Raw genomic sequence first — 24,409 nt, 5'->3', positions numbered from 1 at the left:
TAACTTAGCTCAGACTCTGTTAAGTCTTCTATGGAGGAAAAAAACCCTGCTTCCTAGTAGACAGAGATTATCACGTGTGGAAATGCTATAAGCATGCTCTATAGGATCATTTTATTCAAGAAGCAGAATGACTTTGGACAATGTTGCTAAAGTCCTCCCTTCTCAGTCTCCCCACAGTTCCTCCTCTGACCAATTGCTCACAACATAGAGAGAATCAGGAAACAGCAATTCAAACTTCTGGCTTGTACCCCACAGCATCAGATTAGTACAACCTTAACTCATCAAGTCAAAGAAGTGATGGGGCAGAACAGGGTCTGCAAAACCCTCTCCCAAGAATCAGGGATTTCCTTCAGGTGGTATTATTCATTGAGAGAAGATAGCATCAAAGATGTGGGCATTTTAGAAAAATGGATACTACTTAAGGGCTAACGTTCTATAGTTATATGGAAATACACATTACCTCATCCAGAGGAATGCTGGTGGTAATGCAAAAGAATTTTCTTCCCCTCTACGATATCTTATCTATGCAGGACATTGGAATATGTTCCACCTCAGAACCAGGCCTTAATCCAAAATGGAGTTTAGGCCTAAATCTACTCATTTCAGAGGGCTTATGGACTGCTTACCCTTGTACTGGATGGTAGCCAAAGTCTTCAATAGTCCCCTCAATGAGACCAAAGAGCAAAGATGTTAAACAAACTGGCTGCCTGCAAATTCTACTCTCAAAAATGTGAATCCGTTTAGTCTGGCTTTAAATAGGCACCTCCGGACCAGGCAATGCCAAGTTATCACTTTTCATCTTGACACCACACCAAAATCAACCTTCTACACTAGAGCAGGGCATTTATGACTCAAGACTGTAGTTGTATTTCAAAGTTGGTAAAAATAGATATTCCACCCAGTATCTCTTTAAGGATTAAGTCAACTTGAAATACCTTTTTTATGGTTTCCATTATAAAGCATTCATATTCATCATTAAAGTTTTGTTGTTTTCCAGTTCCCCCCTCCCCCATCGCAGGAGGTGAATACACAAAAGTTTATTTCATAACTTTTCTCCACCAACAGCTGCTGCTGCTGTCACTACCGGCCAAGCTGTGCTTCAGGCAGAGTTATTGACTTTATTGAAATGCTTCCATCCTTTGAGGGAGGAAAAGGAATTTCCTGCACGCAATCTGAAAAAACCTTAACATGCTTTAAAACTCTCCCCTAAGTTCTATCAAAACATTGATTTTCATTGATTTAACTGCAGCCTTTAGAATGGCTATAACTTCTTTTAAGTGTAGAGAGCCCATAGACCTTCGCTATTGTTATCAGAATTAATAGAAGGAAAAATGGTAAAAAGTGGAGGCAAAGATGTTATGAGCCAACCCTACCTGAATATAGTTGATCACTTTTGCAGTATGTCATGTGCAACACTTTTGTTCATTTATTTATTTACTTAATTTATACCCCACCTTTCTTAACTCCAACCAACCTTCATGCAACCCTTAATGCCAGCAGCTCAAGTATGTGTGTACCAATACTAATATGGTATCAATAAGACACCAATACTGCTATCTTTCTTCCTTTTCCAATGACGTATCTTTAGAGTAGATTTTTATGTTTTGGGTCTTTATGAAAGACTAGAACAATACTGCTCCAGTTCATGGGAGAGTCTACAGATTAGTGAAGAAGACATTTAAAATATTTTCCACACAATGAGTTGTGACTGTGCCCTGACCTGGATAGCCCAGGTAAGCCCAACCTCATCAGATCTCAGAAAGTTAAACAGGGTCAGCCTTGGTTAGTGATTGGATAGGAGACCTCCAAAGAAGATGAGACTCACAGAGGCAGGCAATGACAAATCATCTCTGTTAGTCTTTTGCCATGAAAGCCCCACTAGAGGTTACTATAAGTCACCTGTGACTTGACAGCACTCTCCACCACCGAGTTTTGACTGTACCTGTGAATGGATTTGTGTGGCCAATGTGGAGCAATTTACATCAGCACAATTGCAGCTGCTATTTCATTCATTTTTAAGGTATTTATATCCTGCTTTCTCTGAAGACTCAAAGCAGAACACATGAGTAATAACAAGGTGCAATAACAATTTTAACAATTTTAACTTTGCAAAGTTAAAAACTATACAGAGACAAAAACATAGTCAAGCTTTTCCAACAATACCTTTTCAACAGTTACTTCATCCTCTCCAGTACACTCTTTGAAATAAAATGTACCTACATGCTTTCTGATAAGCAGGGAGCAAAGATGCCCTCCTCACCCATGCCATCAAGCCACTCCAAAATATTGGCCTGACTACACAGAATCCTCCAGTTCTGGTGGTCACAAAGTGAACTAGTCTAAGAGTGGGCACTTTAAGGAGGAGGTTACATGAAGAGAACAATTGGTATATAGGAATATCTATGGAGATATGGTCCAATAAGGATGAGGGACCCAGGCCGTGAATCACTATCAAGTTATTGCGGTATCACAGTGAATTTGGGTCACATAATTTGCTCCCCATGAGAATATTTTTGTCCGGTATGGATTTATGCAAACTTTACAAATACAACTTAGTAAAATAGGTGGACTACGTCATCTTTGTGTTGAACCATTCTTCAAGGTAGCATTTTAAGTTATCAGGATAGGCAAGGATATAAAATATGGCTAGCACCCCCACATACATAGCCTGCAGTCTTTATATACTTGGCTTTTACATAATGACCAGTTGTCTCCTGGATGCCTGAATCCATTCAATATTAGGAATAAGGGACAATTTTGTACCTCTTATACTCATGGGATGCATCTTCAAAACCACATTATCTTCGAATTATTATGTCATATGTGCAATCACATATGCTCCCATCCTGGCAGCAACACAGATATGAAAGCAGCTGGTTCCACCATCCATTTCAGAGGCCAAAGCAAAACCAGTGTTGCACTTACCTGTAACTGTTGTTCATCTAGGTCTTCCGTGCAGGCACACATGGGACTGCGTATGTGCAGGCCTGCCAAATTCAGAGATTTTCTAGCTAAAAACCACCAGGGGGCACCCTTGCTTCCCAACGTGCATGCATGACCGTCTTCCTGCCGAAACGGCATCCAAGGAGGCGGGGTGCCCCCAACTACCCTCAGTCCTCTTTTGCCGCCGTACCCTCAGGTGAGTCACAAGAGCACTAGCAGGGAAGGAGGGAGGGTATGTGTGCCTGCATGGAAGACCTAGATGAACAACAGTTGCAGGTAAGTGCAACACTGTTTTTCATCTAGGTCTTCCTGTGCAGTCCCACATGGGAGATTAACAAGCTTAATTACCTGGGTGGTGGAACTGATGTCTTGTCATAGGAAGATAGACTGGAGGACTGCTGTGCCCACTGTTGTCTCCTTTCTGTCTAGGATGTCCAACGCATAATGTTTGATGAAGGTGTCAGCTGATGCCCACATAGCAGCTTTACAGATGTCTTGAACTCGGGCACGTCTCATCAACACCCGGTGGAGTGAGCATGGACCTCCAACAGACTAGGTAATTTAGCTGCTTTATAACATAACAATATAGCTTGACCACCCACCTAGCCAACGTCTGAGGGCTAGCTTTCCTCCCTTTCTTTGGGCCCGAAAAACAAACAACAAGTTGAGAACCCAACCTAAAGGGCTTGGTACAGTCTAAATAAAACAGAAGTGCCCTCCTAATGTCTAATGTATGTAGGGCCTTTTCAGCCTAGACTGATTACGAAAGAATACAGGCAAAATTATTTCTTGAGACAAGTGGAACTTAGAAACAACCTTAGGTAGGAAGTCAATCTTGGTGCTAAGTATCACCTTTTCCGAGTGGATCTTTAAATAGGGGAGTTCACTACATAAAGCATCCAATTCCCCAACCCTCCGGGCAGAAGTGACCGCTACTAATGAAGCCACATTCATTTATAAAAGCCTCAGGTGACAAGTGGCCAAAGGTTCAAAAGACTTTGTCATAAGTTTAGTTAGAACTAAAAGTAAAGACCACTGTGGAACTATAGTTGTAACCAGCGAGAACAAATTATTCAATCCTTTCCAAAACAACTTAGAAGTACAGTGAGAGAAAACTGTTTTCCTATTGATAGCGGGATAAAAGGCAGATATTGCCGCCAAATAGACTTTAACAGAGGAATTGGATAAACCCTTCTGTTTGAGGTATAATAGGAATTCCAGTATCTCAGGGAGGGAACACTCAAGAGGGTTCAATCCTTTCCCCTGTCTCCAGGTTATGAACTTCTCCCATTTCAAACTGTATGATTAGCAGTAGATAACTGCCAGGTGATCTGAAGGACATGAGTCACACCCTCTGAGAAGTTGTTTCCTGAAGTATCAGTCAGGCTGTCAGTCTGACTTTGTCTATGCTGTGGTGCAACACCCCTCTCCAGGACAACAGATCTGGACTCGTTGGTACGTGGTATATGTCAGACTGCAATCTTATCAGTCCATGAAACCAGGGTTGCCGTGGTCAGTATGGATCTACTATGATTGCTGATGTCCTGTCTGCCTGAATCTTGCTGATTACTCTGGTCAGAAGTGAAAAGAGTGGGAAAATGTAATAGAGGTGGGCGGACCACTGGAGTTGGAAAGCGTCTTTTAGTGATCCGTGGCCTATACCACCTCTTGAGAAGAAGCGAACTGTTTTGTGATTTTCTTCTGAAGCAAATAAATCTATTTCAGGAAGACCCCATCTTGCAAAAATGGGGTCTAAGTAGGATTCCTTTAAAGACTATTCGTAGTTGTCTCCCCCTAACCTGCTGAGATGGCCTGCTAAGGTGTTGTCCACACCTGGGATATGAACCGCCTGAAGCCACACAGAATGTTCTATGGCCCAAGTCCAAATCTTTATGGCTTCTCAGCAAAAAGTCTCTGATGCCGTGCCCCCATTTGTTTATTTTATTACACTTCTAGACACACACACACCCCGTCAGACAGGCTCAGGGCGGTTTAGGTAAAACATAGTGGTCGTGCATGAGTATCAGGATGGTCTTGTCTCTTACTGCATCTGCAAATGAAGTCAAATCAAAAAGAGTCCAGTAGCACCTTTAAGACTAACCAATTTTATTTTAGCATAAGCTTTCGAGAATCAAGTTCTCTTCGTCAGATGCCTGATACAGAGACTGGTCAAACACAGAAGAGCAAGAGAGGGAAGAGGCAATTAGGGGGGGAGGGGGAGGGAGCAATCAAAACATTCCTTTGCTAGTATATGTAAACATCTCCTTTTGGTGTGTGTATCAGTTGGCTTCAAAGGAGTTTGCCCTGTTAAACTCCTTTGAAGCCAACTGATACACACACCAAAAGGAGATGTTTACATATACTAGCAAAGGAATGTTTTGATTGCTCCCTCCCCCTCCCCCCCTAATTGCCTCTTCCCTCTCTTGCTCTTCTGTGTTTGACCAGTCTCTGTATCAGGCATCTGATGAAGAGAACTTGATTCTCGAAAGCTTATGCTAAAATAAAATTGGTTAGTCTTAAAGGTGCTACTGGACTCTTTGATTTTGCTACCACAGACTAACACGGCTAACTTCTCTGCAAATGAAGTCAACGCTCTCAAAACTGCTCTCAATTCCAATAAATTGATACAAGAAATTTTTTTGGTCACGTCCCACAGACTGTGTGCATATGACCCATCACAGTGTGCCCCCCAACCAAGCTTGGACGCATCAGTGGTGATAGTGATATCAGATTTCCTGTGACCAAAGTGTATTCCCTTAAGGAGATTAGTCTTGTCCAGCCACCAATCTGGGGATATGAGAATTCCCCTCGGGATGCTGAATTTCCTATCCTGTGCATCCCTTTCTGACTGGAAAAATGAAACAAACCAAAGTTGCAAAGGCCACTTGCAAGTGGCCACTTACAGCCTTGCAAGTGTCACCACCACAGTAGTGGAGGCCATAAAGCCTAGCAAAGTCTGGATATCCTTAGCAGTGTTTAAATCTTTTTGCTAACCTCTTTAATCTTTGTAACTCTTTCCATAGGCAAGAAACCTTTGTCCTGAACCCCATCCAGTACAGCTCCAATGAACTGTACTTCTGTGGAGGATGCAAATTTTGACTTTTTTGGTTAATGCAAAGTCCGAGATTTAAACAAGTGGAAAGTATGACTGAGACTTGTCTAGCAACATTCTCCACGTAATGGCCCGTGATGAGCCAATCATCCAGGTAGGGAAAAATACAACAACCTTTAGTCCTAAGGTAGGCTACAACAACTGCAACACACTTAGTAAAAACTCGAGGTGCAGTTGAAAGCCCAAATGGGAAAACCCGGTATTGGAAAATGCAACTACCATAGGTAAAGCGCAAACATTTTTTGTGTTATGGAAATATGGATATATGGAAGTACGCGTCTTTGAGATCCAAAACTGCAAACCAGGACTGCGGGGGGATGAGTGTCAGAACCGTCTGCAATGTGCTAATTCGAAACTTGCTTACTATTACCAATTTTTTTTAAAATAGAATGTTATTAAAACTGTAAAACACAACTATAAACTGTTAAACAATAAGGACACAAAATTTAAAAACGTGCATAAAGTCAAAGCAAGTAATAAGTAACAATTAAATATACAAAGATAAATCTTGTAACATAGACAAGAAGTCTATGTTAATAATGAGTAGTAATTATACTAAGTAATGCTTATTACAGTATAAGGAATTATAGTTGATCTAGTAAAGATAGGGAATTCTTACAAAGTACACCAGATATTCTATGAAACTAAGAGATATTTTATATATTTGCATATGTATGAAAAATTTTTAGGCCGGGCACGGAGCTGTTATATTCTAGATATTCAAAAAATGGAAACCATTTCTCCATAAAATTAGTTGTTCTTGGGAAGTGTTCTACGTGATAGATTTTATCATACAACTTTTCCGATATATAATGGTCCCAAATTTTTTTTTGCCAGTTGTCAATTGAGGGGGTAGCCTTATATTTCCAAAGTGTAGCTATTGCACTCTTTGCAGCTACCAGTAAGGTGGTTATTAGGTTTCTCCTTAATGTGGGAATATGGGTCTGCCAATTATCCCATTGATCTAACAGGATAATTTCTGGTGCCAGAGGAATTTCATATCCTGCTATTTTCCGGATTTCCTTTAGCACTTCTTTCCAAAATGTTTCTATATGCTTGCACCTCCACCAGCAGTGGGCAAAATCTCCTTCTTCTCCACAATCTTTCCAGCAATTAGGGGAGGATGAGGAAGAGATCAGGGATATTTTCTTTGGAGTTACATACCATCTGTTAACTATTTTGTAGGTTTGCATCTTAGTGACAACTGACTTTGAGGTATAGGCATTGGAAGACCAAATTTTCCCCCATCTTTCTGTAGACTGCTCTATTTGACAATCCTTGTTCCATTGGGCTTGAAATTTCCATAATTTATGTTTTTGGATAAACAGCATTATATTGTAAATTCTGGATAGCAAACCTTTTTTATGAAGAGAAGGAGAGTCTATTACCAATTTATTTAAATCATGGAGGTCTAGGATGGGCATTAAACCCCCATATTTTTTCTCTACTACAAACAGCCTGAAGTAAAAACCCACCAGGTGGAATGATCTGTTACCTCCTCAATTGCCCCTTTTGCCAAGACAATGAGAAGTTGCACCTTCCTGCTGCCAGTGTTCCCTCACATAGGGACTCTCCTCTCGACGGGTGTGGGTTCCTATTCTCCTCCTAGGAAGCTTGCCTTCTTTCTGCAAGGATTACAATATCCAGGACCTATTCGAAGGTGATCTAGAGCGTCCTGTGGGTGTCAGAGGTCTGTCTACTATTATCACATCCTCCTCTATCCAGCCTCTAGAGGACGTGGAGGTGCTCTGTTCCGAAGAACGGTGGCTCGACCCTTTTTGCTTCTTACTGGGAGGTTTGGATCTGGTTCTATGCTCCTGGTCATCCACAGATGGGTGGGGTGATAAAACGCTCTCCAGAGCAGCGTTGTCTCTTTTAGCAGCATGGTGATTCTTTTTCTTTTTCAAGTCAGAACTGGATGAGGGTCTCCGCTCCAAGGCCACTTCCAGCTCCAATTCCGAAGGTTGATCTGCCAGTCAGCTCCAAGGTGATCGTGGAGGAGGCTAGCCTGAAGTAGGAGTGGAGGGTACTGTGAACAAAGTCAATGGAGTACGACTCCGAGGCGTCTTAGACCACAGGGGGTCTGTTAAAGTGGTCGGTACCGATGGCTCCAAGGTGCTTCAAACCCGAGGGTTGCTCGGTTCCAAGGTTGGTGATTCTGATGGGGGCCAAGGCTTTGAGTGCGACAGAGAAGGTCAGGTGCGCCGAGTTTTCAATCCGCTAGGCTTCGGATCGGAGTGCTCAGGCGTACCAAATGAGGCAGGTGTTTTTGCCTTAGCTGGGGGATCCATGGCTGCTATGGCTCTCTGCCAGAGGGAAGCCTGTAATCTGCCCACTCTTTCTGTCCTTGCCTTCAGAGTAAAGGTTCGGCAGTGCTTACATGCCAGGGTAATATGGGTCTCGCCCAGGCAGAAAAGGCAATTGGAATGACTGTCAGAGCGAGCCATTTTCCTATTACAGGTAACACACCGTTTAAATAACGCTTTGTCTGACATCTTTCCGCAGAAAAACTCAGTGTACTTATCCAAGTCGACGAAGCTAGAACCTCCTGCAACGGTGGCAAAAGAGGAACTGAGGGTAGTTGGGGGCGCCCTGCCTCCTTGGAAGCAGTTTCGGCAGGAAGACAGCCATGCATGCGCGTTGGGAAGCGAGGGCACCCCCTAGTGGTTTTTAGCTAGAAAATCTCTGAATTTGGCAGGCCTGCGCACGCGCAGTCCCATGTGGGACTGCACAGGAAGACTGACGATGAACTGAAGCTACAGTTAAGAGTCATTTAGGCTCTTCAAATATTACCATGCAGACATTTCAAAACATTATTCTCCCATAGAAGCCTATCCACTCCAGTCATCTTTGAAGGCCTTGCTTTGGGTGCCTCCACCATCTGAGTCTAGATGGCTGGCAAAGCACCTTCTTGGTTGTGGTGTCAAAACCTTGTCCCCAGAGAATTTTGTCTATCTCCTTCTATTGTTGTCTTCTGTTATTGGGTGAAGACTTTTTTATTTTGCTTGGCCTAAGCCCAGTAACTGTTATTGGCCCTCCTCCCTAATTGAGCTATAGGTTTTATGTTTTTATTGAATTATTTAAATATTTTATATACACTCTATTCTAAATTTGGTTTTAATGTCTTAAATGTTTGGTTGTTGAATTGTTTTAATGTTTTGATGTTTATCACATTGGGGACACTATTTGAGTGGAATGGCAGCATAGTTTCGAATAAATAAATAAATAAAATGAAAAGTTCCTCAACTGAACATAAATGCAGAAGCATGGCACTGCTGTGTAAGAAGCCTGCTTTGGGGGAGCGTGGTGAGGGGGAGCCAATGTATTACCTCACAATCGAACACAATGAACTCACACACAAGCCATTTGCTGACTTACCTAACTGCTGGTTCTGGGATTGTTTCTGTATTTGCAGGCACCTGGACACCTTTCTCCCACTCCTGCCTCCAGGGATCAGCAAGGATGTAGTACTCATCTGGGCTCAGCTGGTATGAATCTGGAATCTTCATGGCTGTTATCAGATCCGTGCGAAAAACCTGTAGAAAAAGACAGTGGTGCAGTCAGAGGCAGGACAAATTATTGACATACCGAGGTCTCTGGAAGCGGATGCTCAGATTTCTACAGCTTCAGTGATTTATCAAGGGAAATCCTTGCTAGGCCTTAGATAATTGAGGGAAGTGACTAGACACATGAAAACAAACACGAGCAGGGAGTTAAGTTCTATATACAAGTGAGCTATCACATCAATCCTGATCATTGCCAAACAGAGCCACTGTTAAGGAACTTGGGGCCAGATAAGCACAACTGACTCTGAAGGAAGATTTGGGGTTAGAGGAAAAATATTCTTGGAACTGCACAACAAAGACTTCCAAGGGAATATCTTTATATCACAGAAAGTCTAATGGATACTTACTTGATTTACAAGAAAGCTATATGTCAGCACAGCTTCACTTTTCCTTGCTCATGGGAACAGCTATCAGAATGATTATAGGGAAGCTTTGTGAGCCCTAGTGGGAATTTCTGTTTGCTTTCTGTTTCAGCATTTGAAATTTTGAGCCATTTGTGCTATAAACCCATAAAGACCTCATTGATTGCAATACTTTCTTTCACCCACAGATGTTGTGATAGAATTATTCTAAAGAACCCCCTTTTCTACCACAGAATACCTGGGTTACCCTGAGATGATGCATAGGATTCACTCTGAAGCAGCTATTTTTATTACGTTTTTTTTTTTAAAAAAAACATTTGTTTTACCCTCAAGGTGGCAAACAGTTATAAAAACAATACAGACCAACTTTTAAAACAGTGCATATATATGATAACCAGAAATTAAAACAAACAAGGAGTATCAATAAAGGAACACCAAATAAAACAGAAAAGTCTTCACCCACTGGTGGAAGTCAGTAATAGAGGGCAACAGGTGGGTCTCTACTTCCACAGTTTTGATGCCATGACCAAGAAAATCTTTTCTCAGGTTGCCACCCATTTAACACAAGATGATGGGGGACGCTGAAGATGATAGTAATGATCAGGTAGGGTTGTATGGGAATAGGTGGTTCTTAAGGTATGCAGATCCCAAGTAGCATAGGGCTTTGAAGATCAATATAAGCACCTTGGATTGGCCCCAGAAGCAATTTGGAAGCCAGTGCAGATGGAACAATACTGGAATGTCATGGTCCCTGCACCCCAATCCAGCCAGCATTCTTGCTTGATGTTTGATTATTATTATACCAGACCATTTGTGACAGAGTAAGCAGAAATACCCATCTCCCCAAGCCATGTATAATCGCTACACCGCACTGGCTCTCTAATGAAAGAAACCTGACAATAAAGAACATTTATTTATTATTTTATTGTATTTATATTCTGCCCTCCCCGTGAAGGGGCTCAGGGCAGATTACATCATTTAAAAACATAATCATAACAATTACGATACATAAAAACCCTAAAAACAATTAAAATCTAAGTAATTTCATAATAAATTAACATAAATAACATGAATAAAGAACTATATACACTATAAACAGACAGTTCAGCTTAAATAATTTGCAATCAAAATTTGATGGAAAGGACAAGGAATTTGCACTCTATGGAGTTTAGAGAGATATTTTGACCATTTTATGACCCCGTGATACAGTCTGAGCTAAAGGACAACAAGTGAGATTAATGAGAGGCAGTTTTCAGTATTATAGACCAATTTTCTCACCACTATACCCTCCTACAACACCATTAAGTTTGAACTCATGAAAGCAATTGAATAAATAGGCTCAGTAATGTAAATGCTCCTAGTTATGTAAATTAGGAACTTTTTGTAGCATGCAATGACTACGAAATCTCCAGTTCAAACTCAGCATTGTCAAGAAGGCATTAGGCAGCTTTAGGTAAACCAAAATCCTTCAAATTTAGGTCCCTCCTGATTGACCTGAGACTCTAAGATGATACTTTTTGTTTATATTACTGTGTTGTTAATAATCCTTTTTAATGAGATAAAAATATTCAAAACTGGCATATACTTGCTCAGTACTATTAATTAGGGATCTCGCTGAGAATTTCATTGAACATGATGCTAGAACAAGGCCAGGGAACCCAGGGTAGAAACCAACTGTAATCCTTGAACCTTTAATACTGTGAGAACCAAGAGCACCAATGCCAGTCAAGATGATGCAGCCAAATGCTATCTAGAACACGACTGCTGTCAGGACAGATTTGACCTCGAGTCCATGGGACATGCTCTCTGACAGATCTGATCTGATCTCAAATTGGATGGTTCTGAAACAGTCTGAGTTGGACTAGGTAGGAGATCTGCTGGGGCAGATACCTTTACTGCCAGGCCTGGGACACTTGAGTTCAGTCTCTACCATAACATGACCTTAAGGCAGTTGGCTGTGTCCCCTATAGCCTTTAGAGTAAATACTTGACAGTGTTTACAGCCCCAATGTTGTGGCCTTCACCAAGACAAAGCAGGCATAAGGAACATCTATCAGTCTTGATAATTTTTTAGCTGCATTTGGCACATTTCTTGAAAAGAGCTTTCTCTGCCATGAATGAATCAGAGAAGAAGGTGTCCCACAAAGAAAAGACAGATGGGGAGCCGAAAAAAACGACAATCAAAAATTACCTCAGAGGAAAAAAGTCACTACACACTAAAGAACAACTCTGTCCTTGTCACAGCAAAGATCAAGCTGGGGGAGAGGGGGAGTGGTTCCTAAGCAGTAACTCTGCTTAGAATTGCAGTGTAAGTCACTAAAAACTATACAATCCTCTCTAAGCGGCCACCTTGTGCACTTATTAGGCCAGCACAGAGCTTTCTAACATAGTTCAGATCTCAACTGCATCTCCAGGACAGATCAAGAAGGGCATGCTAGGCAGATAACTGAAGCAGCAGAGTCGAGCCTCAGATGACATGTCAAGTCTCTGACCCTGGTAGACACCCACCTTACATGTGAAGAATATGTGAGGTGAATGTCATACCAACATTTACCCAGTATTGTGTTCTTATTCGCAGATTAATTTTTCTCTTCTAAATATTCTGGAATATCTACCACAATTTGGCATTACAATTTAGCAACAATGGCAAAATTGAACCTCCAGGTACAGAGGCAGTGTACCTGATTCAAATCAAATGAACAACAGTGTTAAAATTTGAAAGAAACATTATATGGCACTATGCATCCCTCCTTCTGTTTGTCAGTATGCGTGGGAAGAAAAATGAACATTTTCTTTCTTTAAAATAATAATATTTGATTTATATACCGCCCTTCAGGAGGACTTAACACCCACTCAAGAGTGGTTTATAAAGTATGTTATTATTATCTCCACAACAAAACACCCTGTGAGGTGGGTGGGTCTGAGAGAGCTCCAGAGAGCTGTTACTGACGCAAGATCACCCTTCTTCACTTCTTCAAGTGAAGAAGTGGGAAATCATACCTGGTTCTCCAGATTAAAGGCCCGTGCTCTTATCCACTACACCAAACTGGCTCTCTTAAAAAGGGAGGAAGTCATAGAGGAGGAAAGCAGTTTTTTATCAATGGCAAAATGGAAACTCCAGGTACAGAGGCAGTGTACCTGAATAGGGCTTGGGCACTTAAAAAGGAGGGGAAGTCGTAGAGGAGGAAAGAAGTTTTTATCAAAGGTAAAATGGAATTTCCAGGTGCAGAGGCAGTATATCAGTTATCCCAACAAAAACTGTATTTTCAACTCTGTGTTTACAGTATGATGCAGGAAAGCCTAGCAAAAGAGAGAGAGCTCCCCAGGCCTTCAATAATGAACTTTCCTTCAGTATTGTATAATACTGGCCACATTTCAGGCAGACAGACAGGCTCTTCTCCAAGAAGAAAAGATTCTTCTCCTCTACCATCTGCTGAATCTTCTTACTCTGTTCTAGTTCCAAAAGCCTAAGCAGAAGTTTTCCTATAAAGAGACAGCAAGTTAGCCTTCGAGACTGTTTTCTCAAGAGAGAACTTGCTTTCTCTTTTCACCTGTACCTCCTTTTAAAAATAAAAATACTGCAGTGATAGCACATATGGGGTTTAGGGAAACTTCTGGTTAGGCTTTTGGAACTAGAACAGAGTAAAGAGACTCAGCAGACTGAGTTCTGTATAGTCTAACAGCAAATATAAAATATCCCCCATTCTTAGTCATAGCATATACTCATTCTCCCCCCATCTCCAGTCAGCTCTGCTTTTACAACACCCAAGATCATCTTGACAAGAGCTGGTCTTTGCATTCCTGATTATCGAAACTCTTTACCGAGCGAATCTATTGGAAAGTGATCCCAGGGAATCCGAAACTGATCTGCTTATGCAAAAGTTAGAGGATCTGTAACTTTAAGAGCAGTGAGATCACAGGCCATGAGCTCTGTGCGAAACAAAAACAGTAACAAAGACGGAGGAGGCAGCCGAGTCCTCTGGCCAGCCCGTTAAAATGCGAAAGCAGGAGGGAGAGGAAGCTAGAGAAGGCCCTCTACGGGCCCTTGCCGGTGAACCTCGATGAGTCCCCAAGCCCAGCACGAAGAGATAAGCCCCCTCATCAGCCAGACAAATGCATCAACAACCGTGGAAAGAAGTAGCACGTGTCAGCAAAAGCGCAGCCTCCCGCTCCCCACCACCACCAGCTGCTCCTTTCCCACAACCAAGACCTCTTCCCCAGCTAAGAGGGCTGGTCAGGAAGCACTGGCCCGTGGGACTTTTCTGTCTTAGGATTCAGCTGAGCCCTAAAGGGCAGACACTTCACAATTTCAGGGAGGAGAGGGGGAAGGAGAAAGAATGCTCAATCGCATGCCCCTCACGCTGCAGGTGCTGCTCAAAGTCAAGAGGAGGAAATGCCCTGAACTGAACTGGGCTTGAAAGAAAAGAATCCTCTGTTGCAATACCTGCCCAACCAGCCCCTGTAGTGCGCATAAAAGCCGAGAGGCAGCCAGTTGGATGGATTTTTCTGTATTGTGCTTTTTTTTTTTTTGAATTTTTTTAATATTTCCAAAATAAAAAGGGTACCGAAAAAACAGGGGGAGTTACAGGGTCAAAGGAGGGGTAGGATTTTTGCACTACAAGAGTTATTAAAATACAGAGTACTCAAAATATATCTTAATCAGAGTTAATCAATATTAAAAAAAAAACTACATATACTATTCCAGCTACTGAGTACTTTCACCATTATCTTCACCAACTAAATACATTATGCAGTCTACCTCGTCCCTAATATTTGACTATTTCCATCTTATCATAGCTTTATATTCAGTATTTATCAATATATAAACCTCATTCCATAATTGCTGCACTATTTCATCTTAACTCTTTATATAACTGATTAATATAGCGATCCTCATCCTCTCTACTTGTCCTTAACGTTATCAGTGCTTCCAGATCTTCAAACTATTTTAGCAATTAGCAATAAAATATTTAATTATATATGCATACCTTTCTCCCCTTGTTAAACTATAAGCACTAATGAACTATATACAATAAATCGGTACTTTATAGAACTGCAACCTCTTATTTATTTTATTCTTTATAAGCAAAATAATTCCCCCATTTCTCTTCAAATTCACTTATTGGTCTTCTATGTATTGTGCTTTTGATTGCCGTTCCTGTGGAGGCTCATGGATCCAGTCCAAGTTGCATGACCCCCACCCTACCCCACCCCACCCCAGCCCCACGCATCATCTGCTCCCCCAAAGCATTCACTCCATTGCACCCCTCCCCTGGGCCGTACTTGCTCCTATTCTCTGGATGCAATTTCAACCTGCTCCTCTGCCCTGGAGAGGTGCCTGCTCAGGGCCCTGCAGCCATGCCCCCTCTCCGAAGTTGTTGCTGCTGTTTCTGGTTTCTTCTTTGTTTTCTTCAGTGCTCTGGGAGCACAGCAACCCTTCAGGTGCTCCTAATGGAACTGGGCAGGAGAAGCAGGACACCAGTGGCCTCAGGTCTTTGGCCTGGAGTAGCCCTGCCGCTGCCTCAGCGGAGCCCGCCAAACAGCTGAGAGGAGGCAGGGCAGGGCAGCAAGAAAGAGAAAGAAAGGAATGAAGGAAGGATGGAGAGATGTGGAGGGAGGGAGGAAGAGAAAGAAAGGAGAGAAAGAAAGTAAGAGGAAGGAAGGAAGGAAGGAAGGAAGGAAGGAAGGAAGGAAGGAAGGAAGGAAGGAAGGAAGGAAGGAAGGGAAAAGGCCAGGGAAACAGGCACGGAGTAGCCCTGCTGCCACCGCTGCTGGTGGAGCCCGCCAAACAGCTGAGAGGCAGCACGGTGGGGCAGCAAGAAAGAGAAAGGAAGGAAGGAAGGAGAGATGTGGAAAGAGAGAGAGAAAGAAGGAAGCAAGGAGAGAAAGAAAGAGAAAGAAGCAGGCAGCCGGGGAGCAGGAGTCTTTGGGCACCAGGGGCGGGGCCACCAGTCACCTGGCTTTTTCCCAGAGGTACCAGAATGGCGTTTCAACACGTTCCGGCTCAAAAAAAGCCCTGCTGGTATCAAGAGGAAAAACTACCAGAAGTGAGCCCAATCTGATACTGGTACAAGTGAAAAAGTCATTCCACTTTACTCTAATGCAAGTCAGATTCTGTGTACGTGATCCAGATGCCATACTAAGTGCTACACTAATATGGTCTCTGCTCATTTTAAAGCAAAAGGCCAAATAACATTCTCCTTAAGACAACTGATGGATGCAGTTTAGTCCAGCTACAGAAACATTTAATTTAAACTCATTTAGCAACTGAAGTGAGTCAGGTTTTCCACTGCGCTAACCTTTCCTGTAATATGTTGATGTTTCCTTGTACTTTAATGACGAGGGCAAATAATACAGCAGCTCATCTGCACAGTCACTTGATTCTCATACATGTTTCATTTTTATATTATTGCAGGCAAATCAACAAAAAAAAACCTTTCAAAAACTGCTCTTTTCAGGAAACAACACTATTCAACATCAAAGATACTGAACTGTTAAAGGTCAGTTTTTGAATTTTTGTCTCGTTTTTTTAAAAAAAAGACTCTTGCTAAAGTAACAGATAAAGAATTTTGACTAAATGAGAAGATACTCTGTGGATGGTCAGAATGAAATATAATACAAGCAGCAGTTTGTTTGTACAAAGAAATTATTCCGTAAGAAAATGTACATTTAGAATTTGTTCGTGAAAGTATCGATCACTGATTAATGATGGCCAAAGATCCAATTCAAATATTTACTCAGGATCAAAAGCACAGCTGACTCTTGGTGTGGAGTTTAATACTGACAATGAAACAAAAGTCTATGATGAAATTTTGAGTTTCTAATTTCTATCGCACGTATAGGATTTCAAACCATCTCAGCCAATAAAGAACAATACACGACAGAAAGACAATGTAAAGCCCATAACAGTTTGGGGGCACTGCTGGTATCTGAAAAGATCTCTACTACTAGTATTCTCCATTCCATTGCCTAGGAGCTAAAACTGATCTGAACTGCTTTTATTTTCCAAAGAAAATACCTACCTTTTATTCTTTGTAGCCAAAGTATGAACAACCAAATCTGTCTTTACAATGTTCTAACACCAGCTGTTTAAAGAATTAGAAGGTTAATAACATAAGCCCCCAAAGGCTTACATACTTTGCTCAAGATGTTTTTATTTTATTTATTGATTTCTTCAAAACATTTTTAAGCCACAGTTCACCCAATTTAGGGTTCCCAAGGCGGCAACAATAAAAACGTTAAAGAAGATTTAAAACATATATAAATATATAAAAACCAATTAAAATGAAAGGATACCATGATCAGTGGTATTGAAATCTGCTGAGAGTCCAGGAGAATCAACAATGGGGTCCATCCATCTCTTAACCCAGGTCATCTATCTGAGTTACCAAGGCTTTTCCAGTCTCATAGCCAGACTTGAAACCTGACAGGTGCTGATCCAAACAACTGTGCCAGTTTAACCATGAGGGCAGAAATTTATGCCTGGCCTAGGATAGGTTAGTAACATCATGCTGGTCCTCGCATGCAAAGTGATGTTCAGTTGAGACTCTTTTTAAATTTATTCCGTTTATAACCTGTGTTTGTCACTTACACATCACTTGGCTGTGAGTGGAGTGGTTTTTGGACACAGCCTAGTGAATCTAGCCAAAACAACTTGGTTTCCCGCTTCTTGCCTCTTCAGAACCCATTCTGAGGTGGTTCAAAAGAGCCCAGACTTCCCATAATGAACAATAAACATGGGATGGGCCATTGTATGTTACTCAAAGTAAACACTGTGAAGAGAATTGAGTGTCCAAGACTTTTATATATTCTGGCTTTGAATCATTTCCCTAAATTGCTCAGAGGCTGAAGTTCCCAAAGAGGGTGGCTGCCCATATCCAGAATATGCAGGCAGTTGCTAGAAGAAGTAGAAGTTTATTTCTGACCTCTCCCATCTTAGCTCTTGTTCATATCTTGCTTAGGGCAAGCAGCGGGGTGTCTTCTTGTTCCTCCCAGTGAAGGTAATAATATAATAATAATAATAATATTTGATTTATATACCATCCTTCAGGACAACTTAATGCCAGTCAGAGCCGTTTATGAAATATATTATTATCCCCACAACAAAACACCCTGTGAGGTGGACAGAGAAAGCTCCTTAGAAGCTTCAGGTAGGCTTCAGAGGGGTGGGAGCAGGCTGGAGGGATAGACTCCTGTCCAACTGGCCCCAGCCCCCAGGAGAAGGAGGAGAGGCAAATAGGGGAGGTGTCATGCATGCATCCATGCCATCACTATGTTCTAACTTTTTACAATGCTGCATTTCACACTGCATTTTATATTAAGTTAAATACTGTATCTTATGCATTTTATGAGAAGACTCCTGAGGGTGTCCAAACTGCTAATTTTAATTGCCAAAGGAGCTAGCAAACTCTTCCTTATCTTTAAGAAATATGCGCTTTCATTTCTGTGTGGCCTTGGCTGAGAGCTTGCAGCTGGGTGCTGAAATATATCTGCTTCACAGGAGAGAAGACTCCCTTACAACCCCCTTACGGAGGGGATGGGGGTGCAACTTCCTCAACAGCAGGACCATTGCTAGGAGCTACAGAGCTCACAAACAGCTGGGGAGACGAAGCAGGGAGGTCGGCGAAACCTCCTATAACCCTGCCATTTCTGAGGCCACCAGTGGGGTTACAATATACCCCTCCAGTGACTAGTGTACCTGCAGGTCCACTGACTGAAGAGATTTCCCTTGGGCTGCAACCCCGAGGAACGGTGGCAAGCCAGTAAAGGGGAACCCAACCTGTAACTACGATCCATGCCCTGCCACACATGTTGTCAGCGGGGAGACCGTTTGTTCCAGCAGGGAATGGATTACAGGGGGGCCCTCGGGATCCGGGAACTGCCACCATGCAACCTCCACAACCTGGAACAAGGGCGGGGGAACCCTGGGTCCCACCAGGGACCAGATTACAATTAGGCCCTCCACATCAGGGGGACCCTACGCTACAACCCCCTTACAGAGAGCTGGGGGGACAAGTGCCAGTCCCAACAGGGACAGGATTACAATCAGGTTTCCCACACCTGGGAGACCCTACTCTACAACCCCCCTACAGAGTGCTGGGGGGACAGGCACCAGTGTATCAACCACCACCCCTTGTCACGCCATTGGTAGCCCCATTACCATATAGGGACTACGTTGCACCCCAAGTGCCCCAAGGAATTTAGGCAGGTCCAAGGCAACAACCTCCCCTAGTGGTCCCTATCCCAAGGCGACCGGCCACTCTAGGGTTGGGGACTCATGCAATAGGACCACCACAAGCATGGTGCAAATTGGATGCCAGATTCAACGGAAATCCAGAAAATTTGGGTTTTTTCATTGTACAAGCACTGGAATTTTTCCAGGACTGGGGACACGCGTTCCCAAATGAACACAGCCCGGTTAGTCACCTGGGATCCCGTTTAGGGGGACCCGCAGCAACATGGTATGTAACCCTCTATGAGACAAGAGCACTCGAACTCCTAAGCTTAAATGTGTTTGTATATGCCCTAAGAGCCCAATTTGAAGACCCTCTCGATGAGGAAAGGGCTAGAACAAAGTTAAAAATAGTAAGACAAGGGCACAGACCTGTACATGAATATGCAGCTGAATTCAGACGGTATGCAGCTAAAGTATGTGATTACCATGAGAGAACTAAAACTGAATTCTTCAAGAATGGACTAAATGCTGATTTACTTGCCAAAGCATTAGTGCAAGACGACTCCAGAAACATTCTGGGATGGATCCAGTTGGCGTGTGAGGTCGAAACCCAAGACCAGGTAGTGAAACTCCTGAGAATTCAACAACAAATGGGAGCCAAGAAAACGGCCTCAGAACCCAGAGGAAGAGAGTCAATGGCACCCAAACTGCCCTCTCAGGAGACAGAGAGAGCCATGCGTTGATGAAGGGGCTTATGCATCCAATGCGGGGGCACTGGACACTTTGCTTCCCAGTGTCTGGGGAGACAAGAATTCACCGGGAAGGGCCGACCAGTGAGGGGAGCTACGGCTCCACCTAAATCTTCAAGTAGGAAGGCACCCCTAAGACATGGCCGTCCCGATGCCGGTTTAGAGGCTACCAAAACCCCAGAAAAGGTAAGCATGAACCCTTTGGAAGAGGAAGAGGACCGGGCTGCCCAACCGTCAGGAAACGAGAACGACCTGTGATAGAAAGGCCCCAGTGGCAGGTCCCAAAGAAACCCATGCCACCAAGGAAGGTGAAAGAAAAAGGGGCCCTACTTTTTCTACCAGTAACTTTAGTTAACCCTAAAAGGGGGACTCACATGTGAGTGCAGGCGCTAATTGACTCTGGTTGCACTCGGGACTTAATAGCCCCAGCCCTAGTCACAGGGCTGAGACTCAATGTTATAGAATTAAACCAGACCATCATATTTGAGCAAATGGATGGATCCAGTATGAAAGGAGATCCCACTATCAAACCGAACCAGTCCCAATGGGCATGGGAAATCACTGGGATCCCAGAATTTTTATAGCACAGTTGCAAAATATCCACTGGTGATAGGGAACCGGTGGCTTTGGGACCATGACCCGTACATCAAATGGAAGACAGGAGAGCTATATTTTGATGTGAGAAAAAATTGCACAGGACATGTGTGGGCCCAAGAATGGGGTCGAAATGCTCCCCCGCCTCTAGATACTGTATTACTAACCAGTGACAAGGTGGACCAAATCCCTCTTGAATACTGAGACTTGAAACAAGTGTTTGATGAAAAAGAAGCTGACGAACTTCCCCCTCACAGGGCTGCAGACTGTGCCATTAAGTTAATCCCAGGAGAAAAATTACCCAAAGGGAAACTGTATTATATGAGCCCGGGGGAAGAAAGGAACTGAGAGAATTCATTGATAAAAATTTGGCGCGAGGATTCATCTGCCCAGCCAGCTCCCCCCATGCTGCACAAGTATTGTTCCGCAAGAAAAAAGATGGGGGGCTAAGACTGTACACTGATTATCGTGGGATAAATGCTGTGTCAATGTCTAATGCGTACCCCCTCCCACTTATCAGAGACTTATTGAGTGTGGTGGCGTACGGAAATTTTTTCTCTAAACTGGATTTAAAAGATGCGTACTTCCGAGTGAGAATAAGGGAGCGGGACGAATGGAAAACTGCTTTCAACACCCCATTAGGGCCATCTGAATATCTTGTCATGCCTTTCAGATTACAAGGGGCCCCAGGGTTTTTTATGAATTTCATTAATGAAGTCTTGCATGAATACCTGTACAAAGGTGTGATTGTTTACCTTAATGACATGCTGATTTATTCACAAGATTATGATTCACATGTAGAACTGGTCAGAAAGGTACCGACTGCCTTAAGAGTCCATAACTTGCCAGTAAAGCTTTCTAAATGTGAATTTCATAAAGAGGAGTTGGACTTCTTAAGTTACTGTGTATCTGGGCACGGACTGAAAATGGATCCAGCTAAAATCCAAGTCGTAGTGGGGTGGGTTCCACCCAGAACTAGACGGCAGTTACAATCCTTCCTGGGGTTTGCCAATTTCTATAGACCATTCATAAGGAACTTTGCTCAGATCTCCCTACCCTTAACTGATTTACTGAAAACAAAAGGGGAGGGACCTCAAGGAACTAAACCCAGTGCTAAATTAAACTGGAATAAAGAATGCCAGGAAGCATTTGAGCAATTGAAAAAGCTATTTACCTCAGAGCCGGTTCTACAGTGTCCAGATAAGAACCGTAAATTTATTGTACAGGTGGATGCGAGTGATGTCGTGACTGGGGGGGGGGGTACTTCTGCAAGTTGATGAGGAGGGTAAATTGCACCCCTGCACATATGTGTCCAAAAAGTTTTCTGAAACTGAGCGCCATTGGGGTGTATGGGACAAAGAAGCTTCCGTAGTAAAATTAGTGCTTAAGACTTGGAAGCACTGGCTAGAAGGGGCAATAGACTGATCATAAGAACTTAGAAGATTTGCGCACCCCCGCAAGTTAGGCGCCAAACCGCTGAGGTGGGTGGAATTCTTTTCCAAGTTCAACTTCACAATGAAGCACCTCCCTGGCAAATCTAACTTCCTGGCAGACACTCTTGCACATGCCCCAACACGAAAGCCAAAGGGAGGAGGTGATTGATACAATGTTCTCACAAGCCCAATTGGGAGGGGTGGTGAATACCCGCAGCCAAGCCGCAAGAAAAAGCCTAGCGCCTAGCCTCCCCGAGTGGGGGGGAGAAAGTAAAAGCGGAGGTGGAAAAGGAGGGGGGAAATGTACCAAAAACTGATCTAAAAAAAGGGGAAGATGGTAACTGGTACAAATCCAATAAGTTATACATCCCAGCCAGCCTGACAGGGGAAGTGCTGAAACAATGTTACAATTCAAAACTGGCTGGGCATTTTGGATATTTGAAAACCCTGCACCTTATCCAGAGGCAGTTTTGGTGGCCAACCATGAGAAAAGACATTTCTCAATATGTATCTTCTTGTCCAGTATGCATAAAGGGGAAATCCAGAAGGGGAAAACTCCCTGGGCTGTTGCAACCACTAGAAACTCCTTCTAGACCATGGACTGCAGTCTTGATGGACTTTATAACCGATCTTCCCCCTTCAAAGGGACACACTGTCGTTCTAGTGGTGGTTGATTTGTTTTCAAAACAAACACATTTTGTTCCATGTACTTCCATCACCACAGCAAAGAAACTGACTACCCTTTTCATGCAGGATGTGGTGAGGCTCCATTCATTTCCTGAAAAGATAATTTCCGACAGGGGGACACAGTTTGCTGCCAACTTCTGACAGGAACTAAGGAAAGTAGCAGGAATTGAACAAGGATTTAACTCTGCCCATCATCCAGAGACTGATGGGGAAACTGAAAAGACTAACCAAGTATTAGAACAGTTCCTAAGATGTTACATCAATTATCAACAAGATAATTGGACAGATTTCTTGGCATTTGCAGAATATGCTTAAAACAATTCTGTACACAGTTCCACAGGTGCCTCCCCTTTTGAAATAGCACAAGGTTATGAAGGGACAGCAATGTCGTTTGCTCAAACCCCAAAATCTCAGCAACCAGGAGATCTAGGGGAATGGTGGACTAATCTGACAACCCAATGGGAAGTCATACAAAAGACTTTGAACAAAGCTAAAGAGGACTATAAAAAATTTGCTGACAGAAAACGTTCTGTCCAATGGAACTTACAAGCAGGAGACTTTGTGTATATCTCCACAAAGAACCTAAGGGGAGAGCAGCCTAGTAAAAAACTCAGATCGAAATTTTTAGGACCATTTAAAAGTTAAGAAATTGATCAATGAAGTAACTGTAGAGGTGGATCTATCAAAAAACTTGAGACAAATCCACCCAGTATTCCACTTCATCCTCTTGAAAAAACCTCCCCCACCTGACAAGTGGCACCCTGAATGGGGAACTCCTTGCCCCATCCTAATAGATGGACAAGTGCGATAGAAGATATCTTGGACTCTAAAATGAAGCAAAATAAATTGTATTAACCTCGTACGCAGGAAATATTTTGCTGAATCCCACAGGGAATGGGTAGAAAGCTCGCATATGAATGCCCCCTGGCTCATCTCTAAATTCCATAGACTCTACCCTGATAAGCTGGGACCCTGGGAGGGAGAGGACATTCTTGAGAGGCAGTATGTCATGTATGCATCCACGCCATTATTGTGTTATATGCCATCACTGTGTTCTGACTTTTTACACTGCTGCATTTCACACTGCATTTTATATTAAGTTAAATACTGTATCTTATGCATTTTATGAGAAGACTCCCGAGGGTGTCCAAACTGCTAATATTAATTGCCAAAGGAGCTAGCAAAGTCTTCCTTATCTTTAAGAAATATGCACTTTCATTTCTGTGTGGCCTTGGCTGAGAGCTTGCAGCTGGGTGCTGAAATATATCTGCTTCACAGGAGAGAAGACTTCACTGTGTACCTTATCTCAGACTAAACTGGTTTTTGTTACCATGTAACTTTTTAGGCTTTCGCACCTAAATGCAAAGGGGGGGGGGGGGTGAATGTCTCTCTATATCAGTAGTCCTATTGTTCGACTAGTTACTTCTGTCAACTTCTACCTATGAGTGAACACCAGAACTGTATGGATCTCTGAATAAAGTTTCCCAATGCACCTGCCTGCTTGCTGTGAGGGACTTGGGGATCTAGCTACCAGGGACTGACACCCTAGGACTGACAGGAGGTTGGGGTTGGAGGCACAAGGGAGGTGGGTGGAGACTAGGGTTATAAAAGGGAGGCCGGGGAGGAAAAGCAAGGGCACAACCAGGAGAAGGAGCTGATAGTCACAACCCAGGGGCAGGAGTAGGGGGAACGGACCTTTGGACACTTACGGAGAAGGGTCCTTCTCCTCTGAGTGCAGGAGGACATCTTGGGTTGTTTCCTTTTACTCAATCAGGGAGGCAGGAAGTTA

The 24,409-nt window shown here is 43.0% G+C and overlaps 1 protein-coding gene across 4 annotated transcripts in view; it reads right to left on the bottom strand.

The window, feature by feature from the left end:
• JADE2 (jade family PHD finger 2) overlaps window positions 1-24,409 on the bottom strand; it is a 245,191-nt gene that overhangs the window by 148,625 nt on the left and 72,157 nt on the right. For all 4 annotated transcript variants that reach the window (XM_054976016.1, XM_054976017.1, XM_054976015.1 and 1 more), the window contains exon 4: window positions 9,434-9,591. In XM_054976016.1, coding sequence (XP_054831991.1) covers window positions 9,434-9,591 — 158 coding nt within the window. The remainder of the gene's footprint in view (window positions 1-9,433; window positions 9,592-24,409) is intronic.

This window comes from Eublepharis macularius, chromosome 4, assembly GCF_028583425.1.
Source record: "Eublepharis macularius isolate TG4126 chromosome 4, MPM_Emac_v1.0, whole genome shotgun sequence".
Taxonomy (NCBI): domain Eukaryota; kingdom Metazoa; phylum Chordata; class Lepidosauria; order Squamata; family Eublepharidae; genus Eublepharis; species Eublepharis macularius.
Note: the sequence above shows the minus strand (reverse complement) of the source record. Positions and strands in the feature narration are given on the sequence as shown.